Here is a 16,065-nt window from a genome sequence, read left to right as displayed (position 1 = left end):
AAACAAACATGTTTCATCATTTTAGGACTTTAATTTACCTGAACTACAGACTCCAGCCTCTAAACTGAGTTCTTTGATGTCCCGTAGTTTAACCCCATAATCCCAGCACCCCCTTTCAAGGTGGCTGGAGCTACTTTACAACATTAATTAGCTTGTAGCTGACTAACTCTGAGATTGACACACACTTCTATATGTCCCAAATCTTCATCTGAGACTCCTCTATAGATGATCTACTTCATTCTAATATCCATTGACCATAGCTCTAACACTGTGGCTAAAACAGTTGGAGTGTTGGTGGGCCTGGTTTCAACAACACATTTAGCAGGGCTGATTGATGCATTGCTAATGAAAGCCAACAAAGACACTGAATTAGCTAAACTCTGATCATTTGTAGCTGATCTCTTAGAAAATCCTCCAAAAACATCAGCAAAACTGAGCAAAGCACATTAAAACTGTCCTAGCTTTGCTTTTATTTTTTATTCTGAGGATGTCTGTTTCTGGAATATATCCATCTAATACCTTATCATTCAGCTAAAAGTTTCCAAATATCTCTTTTTTTCTGAAAAATTCATCCAGAAAAAGTTCTGCCACACCATGCCAAAACGGCACAGTATGGGTCTGTCTGGCTTGTTTTCAATTTAAACATCTATAACTTCTCCATTACTTGTAGTATGGAAAGCAAACTTGCTTCATCTTTAACCAATATGTTGTTGTTGCGCTTTATTATGTTTATTGCCTAAATTACAGAAAAAGTAAGAAATTGTGAATCTTTGTTTTTGTTAGGGCAAGTTTAATTGTTTGACCATTTAAATATAAATTACTTAACCACAAAATAATAAACCTTCAAATGTTCACACATATTCGTCTAGGACCCGAATATTTACCTGGTTCACAATATAACACCTTATCTGTTCTAGTTTCCATGTAAACAGAGCTGTTAATTAATGGCTTTCTCAAAACTTTGCTCCAAAAAGACCATTAACCCATGGATCTCTCATGTAAAGTCGTGAAGGAGTTTCAAGATGGACATTTTATTACTAGCCAAACATGGAAAACACACATAATGCTCATTCCTGTGTCGTCCAACTGCTGTGACTAATGTGAAACAAATATTCAAAAAATATATATAAACCATTTTACATCATGCATATTTAAATGTCATCCGAATACTCAAATTACCTCCTCATTTAAAACCTTGAGCAAAATTCATTCAGGAAACCAGCTGCTCACCTGTGTGAATTCTCATGTGTTTAGTCAAAATACTTTTTAGAGTAAAACTCTTGCCACAAATCATGCAGGAAAAGGGCTTCTCACCAGTGTGAATTCTAACGTGAGTAGTCAAATGACTTTTTTCAGTAAAATTCTTGTTACAAATGGTACAGCCAAAAGGTTTCTCACCTGTGTGACTTCTGATATGTCTATCAAGATCAGACTTAGAGGTGAAGCCTTTTTCACATGATAGACATTCAAAAGGCTTCTCACCAGTGTGAATTCTCATGTGAGAAGTCAAACTACTTTTTTGAGAAAAACTCTTGTTACAATTGGTGCAGACAAACGGCTTTTCACCTGTGTGAATTCTGATGTGTCTATCAAGATCAGACTTAGAGGTGAAGCCTTTCCCACAGGATAGACATTCAAAAGGCTTCTCACCAGTGTGAATTCTCATGTGAGAAGTCAAACTATTCTTTTGAGTAAAATTCTTGTTACAAATTGTACAGGAAAAAGCCTTTTCACCTGTGTGAATTTTAATGTGAGAAGTTAAACTACTCTTTTGAGTAAAATTCTTGTTACAAATTGTACAGGAAAAAGGCTTCTCATCTGTGTGAATTCTCATGTGACAAGTCAAATTACTCTTTTGAGTAAAATTCTTGTTACAAATTGTACAAGAAAAAGGCTTCTCATCTGTGTGAAGTCTGGTGTGTCTTTTAAGATCAGATTTAGAGGTGAAGCCTTTCCCACAGGATAGACATTCAAAAGGTATCTCACCTGTGTGAATTCTCATGTGAGAAGTCAATCTACTCTTTTGAGTAAAATTCTTGTTACAAATTGAACAGGAAAAAGGGTTCTCATCTGTGTGAATTCTCATGTGATAACTCAAACTACTCTTTTGAGTGAAATTCTTGTTACAAATGGTACAGGAGAAAGGCTTCTCACCTGTATGAATTCTGATGTGTTTAATCAAACTACTTTTTTCAGTGAAATTCTTGTCACAAATAGTACAGGAGAAAGGCTTCTCACCTGTATGAATTCTGATGTGTCTATCAAGATTAGATTTCTTTGTGAACATTTTTCTACAGGACAGACATTCAGAAATCATCTGACCTGTGTGGGTGTGAACCCTAAAATATTCGTTTCTTACAAAGTTTTCTCCATATGTTAAACATGGGAAAGGTTTCTCTCCTGTAACTACAGTCCCGTGCTTTAGAACAAACTGTTCATCATGCTCAGTTATGGATAGTTCCACGGTTTCCTCTTTTGTACAGAGATATTCTGGTTTTTGCTGTTCTTCTTTTATCTGAAGAGCTTCTGGTTCCTCTTGATCGAAACTGGAATTCCTCTCCTGTCCACAGAGCTGCTGGTCAGAGAAATTCTCCTCTTTGCCAACATAATCCTTAACCCATTTAGGCCTAAAACGCCTGGAAAAAACACCTTAAAAACCTATGGCAGATTTTAAAAAATACCCCTAAAACCTGAAGTTTTCCCTGTAAATTCAGCAACTGTGTCAACGCCTAGTAAATTATTGATATCTCAGCTTCTGTAGCAGATAGAACTCAAAATATATTTTATCTTTGAAATTCTTCACAAAAAAAAGTGAAAAGCAGTAATCAAAAAATAAAAAAATTCAACCTTTTATTTTTTCCATATGTGATCAAGTCTTCATTGAGAATGTGCAATATAAAACGTTTTTAAAATAAAGAACAAACATTACATAAATAACTATCTGATGATTACTTATTAACAGTATTATTATGCATAATAATGCATATGTCTGTTATAAATTGCATACAACTTACCTCCAGATGGCCACAAATCTGTCCCGGGACATATTTTGGGGGAACTGCGTCCTGAAGAGAGGTTTACTCTGTCGCCAATAATCTCTTCGTACTGGCAACACAAGAAGTCCCATGCCCATACACAGCCCAATAAATGTCTTCATCTCCGTCACAGTCACGGGTGACCACTTTGCCATCTTTGCTCTTGTTGGAGTTTGGTTTGTTTGGTCACTGTACCTATTCGTCTCGGTAACAAGATGCATCCAAAGTTCTTCATTAAAAATATGCTCAAATGCCTGCAGCGGTGTGGCGTCTGCAGGCAAATCAACTTTCACTCCAGGTGTGCGGTTGAAAACACTCCATGCATTGCGGTGGTAGTTCGATTGGTTCAGCGCGTTCAAAGTCATCATTTTCATCTATACCGTCAGCAAAGCCGACACACTCCTCAAAATCACTGCCTTCCGACAACTCTTCTCTGTCAAACTCCTCCATGTTTGCTTGAAAAAAACTTATTTCTTCTTGCTAGACTTATATGCTCTCCCGGCGTCAATGGTAGAATTACGCAACAGCGCCCCCGGCTTGAATGGTAGAAATGCGGTAATGCTTTCCCGGCCTAAATGGGTTAAGGTGGTCTGGAAAGACAAACACAAAGCTAAAGTAAAAAACTAATCCACACTAAAGTTCTGTGACAAACTTATTATTATTATGACAAAGATTCATGCAGCTCAAGCTCCTCCTATATGATGACTCAGTCGTAGTGAAACAACTGTGCATCACTATGACAACTCCAAATAGTCTAAACAAGTCTAAAGCATTAAGATATAGTACAGAATGACAATAAAATAATGATTAGGCCAATTGTTTCTTTTAAACTATTTGAAATGCAGAGACGTGTATAAAAACAACATGTCAACCAGAGGCAGAAGGCTGAAGCAAAATGTTTCCATTTGTTTTATCTGGAATACCCTCTAATTTCTAATAGAAAAATTAGCAAAAGGAAATGATTTTTGCCTTTGTGGATGGAAAATATGTCTCAACTGAATTTGGTAAGAATTCGATTTATTAGTAACTCCATAAAACAAAACAAGAATCTGATATGTGACTTGGTTGCTTGTCCGGGATGGCCACTTTTTCCCTGAGCTGTTGACATCCACAATAATTCTGGAGAACCTTGTGTTTGTTTAGACATGAGCTTTAGCTTCGAGGAGTTTGTACAGGCTCCTAGCCATGCAACGCTGGAACTGTGTCGTAAGGATGACTTGTTAGGTCTGGCTGAACATTTTGACATTCTGGTGAAAAAACATTTTTCGAAAGCTGAAATCAAGAACACTGTTGTTCGAAAACTGGTTGAGATTAAAGTCTCAAGAAAGACTCAAGCAAAATGGATGTAAATGTGTGTGATGACTCTTTTGTTGATCTAGGACTCCATCCTTCGGAAAATAAAGGAGCACCTGCATTGGCCACTCCTCCAAAGGAATTGGTAGAACCAAGGATGCCTAATACAACTTCAGACACATGCAACCAGAGTTCAGTGGCTTCAGTGGTAATGTTAGACTCAAGGTTCGGCTAGCTCGCTTGCAGTTGGAGGCTTAGGAGCGCGAGTTGGTGAGAAAAGCTGAGTTTGATTTCAAGCTCAAAATACGTAAGTTGGAGATTGAAGCTGAAAAAGAGGTTAAACTGAAACAGCTTGAGGTTAAGGCTAGGAGGCTTTAACATGACAAATCACCACCTCGTTCATCTGTCTACTCTGAGTCTCCTCCAGGTGGTGCTGGATAGGAACAAGTTTGATGTCAGCAAGAACATTGCTTTGGTTCATGTGTTTAGGGAGTCAGAAATGGACTCTTATTTTAATGCATTTGAGAGGATTGCTGTAGCACTAGAGTGGCCAAAGGAGATGTGGGCTGTGGTACTGCAGTGCAAGCTCATGGGTAAAGCACAGGAGGTTGTTTCATCTCTGTCAACAGAGGACAGCATGAAATATGATGTACTGAGAGAGCCAATCTTGCATGCTTATGAGCTTGTACTTGAAACGTACAGGCAGAAATTCAGAAACCATAAAAGGTCTAGTGCCCAGACCTATGTGGAATTTGCACGTGAGAAAGGACCCCTTTTTGACAAATGGTATGCTGCCAGTGAGGTTAAAGGTGACTTTGAGTCTCTTTGCCAACTAATTATGTTGGAAGACTTTAAGAACACATTGCCTGAGAGACTGGTAGTCTTTTTGAATGAGCAAAAGGTGGCCTCTCTTTCTAAAGCAGCTATTGTAGCTGATGAGTTTATGTTGACACACAAGAATGTATTTGTGTCTGTACCCCGTGCAGATAAAGTGTTGAACGTCCGTCAGCAAAAGCCTGACCCCACCCTGTCAGAAGCTAAGGCTAAGCAGCCTCCACTTTCTCCTCGTGAAGTAAGAGAGTGCTTTTACTGCCATAAAAAAGGCCATTTCATTGCTGACTGCCTGTCCTTAAAAAGCAAGGCTTGGGCAACACAGACAAAAGGTGTTGGGTTGCTTAAAAATGTGTCGCTCTCTAGTTATCAGACTGCTAAAAATGGAGATGAACTAGATCCCTGTTTCCTACCCTTTGTTACCCAGGGTCTTGTCTCTTTAACAGGGGATCCAAAGGACGGCCGGCAAGTCAAAATACTGAGGGACACAGGCGGGTCCCAGACAATCAGTCAAGAGGGTATTTTGTCTCTGCCTGTCACCTCATCTTGTCAGTCAAGAGTGGTTGTCCAAGGTATAGGAATGGCTTTTGTATCTGCACCCTTGTATAAAATCCACCTTACTTCATCTGTTGTGATTGGTTTTTGCAGGGTTGCTGTTCTTCCTGCCTTGCCCATAAGGGGGATTGATCTCATTCTGGGGAATGACTTAACTGGTGGAAAGGTTTTACCTGTGCCTGAGGTGTTGGACACACCTGACACAAGCTGACTTTGAACCAATGTCTCTCGGTATTTTCCCTGCTTGCATGGTCACACGGGCCCAGTCAAAGAAATACAGTCTTGATTTGTCTGACTCTTTTCTTGCCACAGGGCAGTCTCAACCTATCAGATCAGAGACTGAACTCAACCAACCTGAAAGTATCTTTCCTCTTCCGGGTCCAGATATGTCCAAATTACCAGCTTCTAGAGAGGAGTTCATTGCGGCACAAAAACAGGACATGACTCTGTTGAAATGTCATTCATCTGTTCTTACTCAGCAGGAAGCCCAGGGGAAGAAGGTGGCATATGTGCTTGATGATGGAATCCTGTTGCGACACTGGGCTGGTGAGAACTTGGAAGACTGGAATGCCACGTATCAGGTTGTGCCAACCCCATACCGCAGACAGGTGTTAGCATCAGCTCATGATCATCAACTGTCAGGGCATTTGGGTATAAATAAAACTTATGACAAATTTCTGAGACACTTCTTTTGGCCAGGTCTCAAATCTGAAGTTTCACTTTACTGTCGTACCTGCCATGTTTGTCAAGTTGCAGGCAAGCCAAACCAGGTTATACCTCCTGCTCCTTTGTGCCCAATTCCAGTAATGGGTGAACCATTTGGAAAGGTGATTGTGGATTGTGTGGGGCCTTTTCAAAAGTCAAGAAGTGGAAACCAGTTCATCTTGACGATGATGTGTGCTTCCACAAGGTTTCCTTAAGCCGTGCCCCTGAGGAGGATCACTGCTTCTGTGGTCATAAAAGCTCTGGTAAAGTTTTTCTCCATATTTGGTCTTCCTAGGGTTGTCCAGACAGACCAGGGCACCAACTTCAAGTCTAGAACCTTTGCCCAGGCACTAAAACAGTGGGGGGTAGAGCATGTCACCTCAAGCTCTTACCACCCTGAAAGCCAAGGTGCACTAGAAAGATTCCACCAGACATGAAAGAAAATGCTGCAAAAATACTGTATGGAAACAGAGAGGGACTGGGATGAAGGTATCCCATTTTTGTTGTTTGCTGTGCGTGACACAGTGCAGGACACTTTAGGTTGCAGTCCTGCTGGACTTGTGTTTGGACATGAGGTTAGGGGACCTCTAAATGTCCTTAAAGAACAGCTAGTTTCACCCTCTCGCTCTGTAAAAAGTATTCCAGACTATGTCTCGAAGATGAGAGAACGCCTTCAAGCAGCTTGCTCTCTTGGTCAGAATGCCTTGACTTCAAAGCAGGTCAAAATGAAACGACACTACGAACGGAAAGCGGTCACTAGTGAGTTTCATCCTGGTGATAAAATTTTTATCCTGCTGCCCATCCCTGGTTCTTCATTGGAAACAAAGTTTTCAGGACCATACATGGTAGAAAGGAAACTAAGTGAAACAAACTACATTGTCCAAACCCCAGATCGCCGTCGCAAGCCCAGGCCTTGTCATGTTAATATGATGAAATTGTATCATTCCAGGGTGACTGATCAACCAACTCAGAGTCAGGTTGAAGCCGTTTCCCCTGTATCCTGCATTTCAAAGTTGACTGGGGAGGATGTAGTAATACGCAAAAACCCTCCACAGGTTGCAAGACTTAGCAATAGTAAAATACTGGCTAACCTACCCGGTTATCTATCCCATTTATCAGATAGCCAAATGGAGGACATAAACAAATTTCTTTTAATCTCCCATGTCTGTTTGGGGATGTTCCCACCCAGACTTGTGTGGTGTCTCATGACGTTGTTCTTACCAATCCTGCACCTATAAAGCAGAGGGCATATCGTGTCAACCCCACCAAGAGGGAGATCATGAAAAAAGGAGGTTGAGTATCTGGTTGAGAATGGACTTGCCATTCCAAGTTATAGCCCATGGAGTTTTCCATGTTTGTTGGACATGAAGGCTTATGGAAGTTCAAGGTTCTGTACAGACTTTCGCAAAGTGAATGCTGTAACAGTCCTTGATGCACACCTTTGCCTCTCATTGAAGACTGTATAGATGAGATTGGACCAGCAACATTTTTCACTAAACTTGACATGCTGAAAGGATATTGGCAGGTGCCCCTAACAAAAGAAGCCTCTGACATATCAGCTTTTGTCACACCAGACAGTTTTCTCCAGTACACAGCGATGCCTTTCGGGCTGTGTAATGCTCCAACCACATTTCAAAGGCTTGTTAATAAAGTACTGGGTGATGTGCCAAACTGTCGGGTATATCTAGATGACATTGTTGTGTATTCGAATGACTGGTCTAGTCATCTTGCTACTTTGCTTGAGGTCTTCAAACGCCTTTCAACTGCCTCGCTGACAATCTTTCGAAGTGTGTGTTTGGTAAATGTACCATTCTCTATCTTGGCCAACGGGTTGGTGGAGGAAGGGTGTGTCCTGTGGATGCTAAAATCAAAGTCATTTCTGACTTTCCAGTTCCTACCAGTAGAAGAGAGCTCCACCGAGTCCTGGGCATGGCTGGATTCTACCGTCGCTTTTGCAAAAACTTTTCCACGGAAGCAGCCCCTTTAACAACTTTGACAAGCCCCTCTAAACCTTTTATTTGGTCTGATGTAGGGCTGCAACAACGAATCGATAAAATCGATAAAAATACCCCTCCAGCGACTATTTTTCAAAAAAGCGACTAGCGACAAATCTGGCAACTTTTTACGGTGTCACTGGCGGCTTTTGCCTGCCGTGGGGCGCCTCCCCCATCCCAACCCCTTTCTCCCTCTCCAACAGGAATCCCTCTCAGCGCTGGAGTCAGAGCCGCAGGATATTAGTGAGGAGTTTACCCTCAGCGTCCAGACTGCAAATGAAGCGCGCATGCGCCGGGATTGACGGCGCAAATTGATCACAATAATTAAAATAGCCTGCGCTTTGTAAAGTGAAAAAAGTCGTAACATGCAACTTTTGTAAAAACAAATGAACATGGCACGGAAGCACCACTGTTATGACGCAGCACCTGAAAAGAAAACACGCTGGAGCCTTCAATGGCAGTGAAGAGAGCTGATCAGCAGGATGAGTAACCATGTTTGTTTGGTTTTAAAGTGGGGAAACGTAACGTTAGTTTCTCAGGTAGCTCATCTAATGCTTTCCTTACCTTGTTAGTAGGTTACAAACAGTGATAAGGTTGGCTACTTATTTTATTTTTAATTTCATTTGAATTAGCTTAAGCAGCGTTTATATTTTCTTTATAAATAAATTAACTTGCAAATTATGAGGGCAAGGCTTTTAAAGTTTAAATCTTCTGGCAAAGATAAAGAAAAGAAGATCCTGCAGTTTATGGAAGTAAAGCAGAATAAAATCCAGCAAGATCAGTAATATGTCAATTAATTATATGCCACATTCCCATGTAAATATCTGTCTGTGGAGGATGTGTTTTTTAGTACCCCTAGTTCTCTCATTTTTATTCCAAATACAATTTATAATTTGAATCACAGGGCTATTTTATCTCTATGGTTAAGTATTTTCTCAAGCAGCAACTTTAACTGCTATACTTTCCTGTCTTAAAAGGCAGAACTCTTCTAGTCTAAAAAAAATGAATTTGTTGAAATGGGGGGAACTATTGTTTGAACTCCATAGGGGCTTTAAAAAACAAAAATGCCTGTCTCTTTTTGCGCTTTATGAAACAAAGTACCCTCTATTTTGTGGATGTACAGCCACATTTCTCATGTAAGTTTGCGTAGTTTTATCACAAACATTTATTTTTCATATTGCACCAGTACAGTTAATGAGCAACCTGTACTTGTGTGCTTGTTTGTTCTGTCTAAAATGTTTATTTTGGAATAAAGAGGTTAATAAACTGGTGCTGGTCATAAAATTAGAATATCATGAAAAAGTACATTGATTTCAGTAATTCCATTTAAAAAGTGAAACTTGTATATTATATTCATACATTACATACAAACTCATATATTTCAGATGTTTATTTTGTTTAATTTTGATGATTACAAATGACAACAAATGAAAATCTCAAATTCATCATATCAGAAAATTAGAATATTACTGAAGACCAATAAAAACAAAGGATTTATAGAAATGTTGGCCAACTGAAAAGTATGAACATGAAAAGTATGAGCATGTACAGCACTCAGTATTTAGTTGGGCCTCCTTTGGCCTGTATTACTGCAGCAATGCGGCGTGGCATGGAGTCGATCAGTCTGTGGCACTGCTCAGGTGTTATGATAGCCCAGGTTGCTCTAATAGTGGCTTTTAGCTCTTCTGAATTGTTGGGTCTGGTGTATTGCATCTTCTTCTTCACAATACCCCATAGATTTTCTATGGGGTTAAGGTCAGGAGAGTTTGCTGGCCAATTAAGAACAGGGATACCATGGTCCTTCAACCAGGTACTGGTAGCTTTGGCACTGTGTGCAGGTGCCAAGTCCTGTTGGAAAATGAAATCTGCATCTCCAAAAAGTTGGTCAGCTGCAGGAAGCATGAAGTGCTCTAAAACTTCCTGGTATGTGGCTGCGTTGACCCTGGACCTCAGAAAACACAATGGACCAACACCAGCAGATGACATGGCACCCCAAACCATCACTGACTGTGGAAACTTTACACTGGACTTCAAGCAACGTGGATGAAGTGCCTCTCTTCTTTTCCTCCAGACTCTGGGACCTTGATTTCCAAAGGAAATGCAAAATTTACTTTCATCAGAGAACATGACTTTGGACCACTCACCAGCAGTCCAGTGCTGTTTCTCTTTAGCCCAGGCAAGACGCTTCTGACGCTGTCTGTGGTTCAAGAGTGGCTTGACACAAGGAATGCGACAGCAGAAACCCATGTCTTTCATACGTCTGTGTGTGGTGGTTCTTGAAGCACTCACTCCAGCTGCAGTCCACTCTTTGTGAATCTCCCCCACATTTTTGAATGGGTTTTGTTTCACAATCCTCTCCAGGGTGCGGTTATCTCTCTTGCTTGTACACTTTTTTCGACCACATCTTTTCCTTCCCTTCGCCTCTCTATTAATGTGCTTGGACACTGAGCTCTGTGAACAGCCAGCCTCTTTAGCGATGACCTTTTGTGTCTTGCCCTCCTTGTGCAAGGTGTCGATGGTCGTCTTTTGGACAACTGTCAAGTCAGCAGTCTTCCCCATGATTGTGTAGCCTATAGAACTAGACTGAAAGACCATTTAAAGGCTTTTGCAGGTGGTTTGAGTTAATTAGCTGATTAGAGTGTGGAACCAGGGGCCATCAATTTTGAACCTTTACACAATATTCTAATTTTCTGATATGATGAATTTGAGATTTTCATTTGTTGTCATTTGTAATCATCAAAATTAAACAAAATAAACATCTGAAATATATGAGTTTGTATGTAATGTATGAATATAATATACAAGTTTCACTTTTTAAATGGAATTACTGAAATCAATCTACTTTTTCATGATATTCTGATTTTATGACCAGCACCTGTAAAAATTTTGTTTTGTCCGATTCATCGATTAATCGAAAAAATAATCGGCCGATTCATCGATTTTTAAAATAATCATTAGCTGCAGCCCTAGTCTGATGAATGTCAGCACGCTTTTGAACAACTTAAAGGATTGCTCACTTGTTCTCCTGTTCTTTCTGCCCCAAACTTCAATCTGCCATTTAACCTGGATATTGATGCCAGTGCTGTTGGGGTAGGAGCTGTTCTTCTACAGGATGATAAAGATGGAATAGAGCACCCTGTAAGTTACTTCTCAAGGAAGTTTACACATAATCGAAGTAGATATTCTACCATTGAGAAGGAAGCGCTTGCACTACTTTTGGCATTACAGCATTTTGAAGCCTACCTCAGCTTGAGTGTAAAACCCATAACTGTCTTTACAGACCATAACCCACTTGTCTTTCTTTCCAGGATGTACAACCAGAATCAAAGACGTATGTGGTGGGCTTTAGTCATTCAAGAATACAACCTTACGATGTGCCACAAGAAAGGGTCGGAGAATGTTGGCAGATGCTTTGTCACGTGCCCTTTAAGCTTATGTTTTTCTTTTATTTTGTGCATTCCAAACATTTATGTTTGGACTCATAAGGGTGGGGGTATTACATGCCTGCCATGGCTGTTTGTTTTTCTTTCCCCTCCCCCCTTCCCTTTGCTTCTACACAGGTAGCAGGAGCTGGGATCAATCTCCCCTTGATTGATCCTCTCCGCCCTTGGACCAATCAGGATCCAGGGAGCAAGCCACTTAGAGATCCTACCCCCTTTGGCTTGCTTATATAGGATCATCCTGGATCCTTTAGTTTAAAAAATTCTGCTTTTATCTCGGGATAATATAAACCAGGTTTGAAGTGTCTGATTGCTAGTGATTGGTCCAGCAACACTTATGCATCGGTGCATGCGTCAAGCCCATAGAGCAAAACACTATCGGTGCGCTTGTCATTTAAACAAAGTAATCTAAGTGATACAGGAGTAGTTTCTAAATGACTGACACACTATACTGTTTAAAAATTATAGTTATTTTACTGTTTTTGCTGCACTTATGATTTCAAATTATTATTTAAAAACCTAGTCCACAAGCATCCTCATTCCCATTTTCCCCTAAACTTTCACGTGATATGTTTACAATCTTTATTTGCTGCATCTAAAAATATCAAAGATATTTTCAATTTAAACATTGATATGAAAAAAAAAAACAACAATATAACCTACAATAAACTAAAATATATAATTGTACCGGGTCATCAAATCAACTCCGTTTAGTCTGTCAAATAAGCTGCCTGTGGTATCTTTAAAGGTCCAGTAGGTATCAGTATTCTGTAAGACAGTATCAAGCTAGTATTAATACAGTTTGGCAATGTATTGAAAAGCTTCAAGATGCCTCATTAACTCATCACTACTGATTGCTAGTTTTTAAAAACGACAAGATTAACAACACTTAAGGCTTTAAAAAAAAGAGGTGGAATGGCCCTTTAGCTTTTGCTGACGGAAGAGCATGCCTGCTGAGATTTATAGGGGTGTAAATAATAATCGTTTTGTATCAATGCATCGATCCAACAGCCGACGATCCGATGCATCGACATGTCGGCAAGAGTATCGATTCATGTTTTTTTTTCCTCTGTTCTATTTTTATCCATTTGTTCCTGGAAGTAATTCTCCCTCCCGTGCTGCGGTGGCGCTAAACCTATTTTGCCCCCCTACCTCGCTTCCTGGTTATACTCTTACAGCGGTGTGTTGCAGTGAGCCTAACACAGACATTTTTGATTTATGCTCAATATTGAAGCATAGTCTGTGCAACACGTTGTAGTTCTAGATACGGCCGAGGCAGTGAGGAAGTGGGGGTGAGTTTAGTCTGACGAAGGAGTGACACAAGGGCCAAAAAGAGCAGAGATCCAGGTGGAAAAAGGGTCCCAGCGTTCTAGCGCACCTTGCTCTTCTAGCGGGTTAAACTTCACGAGTTGTTTGCCGCGGGTCCTTAAAAAGTCTTAAAAGGCATTGAATTCTTCTAAATAAAACTAAGGCCTTAATTGGTATTAAAATGTCTTAATTCAGTCTTTCGTAGGTCTTAATTTTTAAAACATCATAAAAAGGATTATTTTTAGTACGATTTATTTTGTAATCTAAATAAAACGTTAAAATTGACAATTTTTATATTTTTTTTTATTAAAGGGATAGTTCGGTATTTTTGACATGAATCTGTATGGCATCCCCATCACCAGTGGCATGCAATCACACTGACCTACCCCTGGCAGCATCCTGTGAGCAGAGTTATCGTCCAGTTTTGGTCAAGCCGAAAGTAGTCCGTCAGGTTTTTAGGAACAGCGAAATAAAACTTTTCTCTTCCCAAAACATTATGTGTTCAAAAGAGCGATATTTTTGCATCCCAAAAACTTTGTAGTGGAAAAAGTCACACGTCGTTATCAATTGGTCCTATTTTCTCTCTGTTCGTATCAGTGCGCGCCGTCATTCAGACAGCGAGAACCTGACAACAGCCATGTCTTCCTCCGCCCTTTATCGCTCTTTTGAACACATAATGTTTTGGGAAGAGAAAAGTTTTATTTCGCTGTTCCTAAAAACCTGACGGACTACGCCCTTTATCGCTCTTTTGAACACATAATGTTTTGGGAAGAGAAAAGTTTTATTTCGCTGTTCCTAAAAACCTGACGGACTACTTTCGGCTTGACCAAAACTGGACGATAACTCTGCTCACAGGACGCTGCCAGGGGTAGGTCAGTGTGATTGCATGCCACTGGTGATGGGGATGCCATACAGATTCATGTCAAAAATACCGAACTATCCCTTTAAAAAAAAAAAAAAAAAAAAAAAATGGCTCTTCATTATTGGTTCCGTCCCGACAGCGGAACCAATAAAAGCGTTTATGTGGCTGGGAGATTTGGGAGATGCGCCATTAAGTTTTTGTCTGGAAATTATGAGCAAGTGTAAATGTAATGAAAATTGTCTCCAGCCAAGAGTTTTCTCCATGGCTAAAACCAGGGAACATACATGAGGCTCAGTGGATTTAGTGCAAGAAGTCATTCAAGCTCGGAACGATGGGAATTAAGGCAGTGGAGTCGCACATGCGAAGCACGAAACACAAAGCGTCGAAATCGAGTTACCGAGAAACAGCCGGTATTTCTCCGTTTTGTTCCACCCTTGTCTCTGCAATGCCTCCACTTATCACCAAATCAAACATACTAAGAAAACCATACAAAGAAAAATAGCTGCAAAAAGACTTAGCACTGGTTATGTTGTGGCTTTAAAACTGATTAGTTTTGTTCCCTGCTAAAACAAAGTTTGTGAATTCAGTTAAATAATTGTTAAAATATATCTGTCATTTGTGTGTTTTTAGCTTTCTTCCTGTATGGGAAGCTTTTCAAAATTTGAAACATTACTGCAGTGGTTTATGTTAAAATAAACCTTTGGGTTAAGTTGTCGCAAGCGGGTTTTTCTTGTGTTTCTTGTGAATTTGGTCTTTTTTATTTATTTTATTTTTTTTTATTTCTAGTAGCATTAAAAAGTCTTAAGTCTTAAAAAGGCTTGAATTTAACTTGCCTTATGCTGTAGGAACCCTGATAAAAAAACAAAACAAGCCAGCTCTCTGCAGTCAGCTACAATTTTGGGAGAGGTGCAGCAGAGTGTCTGCAGAGGGGGCGGGGATGTTGACACTCTGGAGCCGAGGTATTGCATTGCACTCATTGCACTACTGAAACACTGTCTAGCCTGTAAGGTGTAAAAAAAAACAAAAAAAAAAACAAACAATCGAATCGTATCGTGGTGTTTTTTTGAGTATCGAAAATAATCTAATCGTTGGGTCAGGAAATCAATACTGAATCGAATAGCCATGATGGATGTGATTCGTACCCATAGAGAATTACCTCACCTGTTGCGCTCTAAGTTCTTGCACATTGATGATCAAGTGTCATGAATTGACCATTGTTTTAGTGAAGGAGGCAGTGGAGACAATCTTTTCTTTATCACAATTAAAAGAGAGAAAATTAATCTGACAAAGGGACACTTTTAAGAGGTTTGAAGGTGGCTTTGATTTTTGGTGTTCTATCAAGTCTAGATTTCTTTGTGAACATTTTTCCATAGGACAGACATTCATAAATATTCTGGCCTGTGTGAGTTCTCATGTGATCCATTAAATGTTCTTTTATAAGAACGTTTTCTCCCCATGTCAAATATGGGAAAAGTTTCTCTCCTGTATCTTCAGTCTGCTGCTTCAGAACAAGCTGCTCTTCCTGCTCACCTATAGGGAGCTCCATGGTTTCCTCTTTTGTGCAGGGATGTTCTGGTTCTTGCTGCTCTTCTTTTATCTGCAGAGGTTCTGGTTCCTCTTGGTCCAAACTGGATTTCCTCTCCTGTCCACAGAGCTGCTGGTCAGAGAAATCCTCCTCTTTTCCAACATAATCCTGCAGGCGGTCTGGAAAGACAAACACAGCAGAATGAAATTTTCTTGGTGGATAAAAATAGGACGCCTGACATATAAAAGCACCAAACTCTGTCCTTGAATTTGAGGAACAGGTGGATCCTGTCAAGCAACCTGAAGATATTAAGTTCATTCTGGCCAAAACTTGTTTCCCTACAAATAATTATTTAAGAAAGTAAAGCATTTACATCCAACACCACAGTGACTGTCTGGCAAATGAGGAAGAAATGCGACACCCTAAACTCAGCAGGGTTGTCTGTACACCTCTGCCTGGAAGAGACATATCCCAGCTCAATGTGTCAGAGGTTGAGCAGATTTTAAATGCTTTTCTA

General features: G+C 40.1%; 1 protein-coding gene across 1 annotated transcript; it reads right to left on the bottom strand.

The window, feature by feature from the left end:
• Nucleotides 1–494: 494 nt before the first annotated feature.
• On the bottom strand, nt 495–15,582 carry LOC119775319 (gastrula zinc finger protein XlCGF26.1-like). Its single transcript, XM_038273258.1, has 3 exons — nt 15,554–15,582; nt 3,620–3,625; nt 495–2,616 (listed from the first exon to the last, which is right to left on the bottom strand). The coding sequence occupies exons 1-3, from the start codon at nt 15,567–15,569 to the stop codon at nt 1,211–1,213; spliced, it is 1,428 nt and encodes a 475-aa protein (XP_038129186.1). The 5' UTR covers nt 15,570–15,582; the 3' UTR covers nt 495–1,210.
• Between the last annotated feature and the right edge of the window lie 483 nt (nt 15,583–16,065).

Source organism: Cyprinodon tularosa, unplaced genomic scaffold (assembly GCF_016077235.1).
Source record: "Cyprinodon tularosa strain WSP-4 unplaced genomic scaffold, ASM1607723v1 ctg867, whole genome shotgun sequence".
In the NCBI taxonomy this organism is placed as follows: domain Eukaryota; kingdom Metazoa; phylum Chordata; class Actinopteri; order Cyprinodontiformes; family Cyprinodontidae; genus Cyprinodon; species Cyprinodon tularosa.
This window is presented reverse-complemented; position numbering and strand designations above follow the sequence as displayed.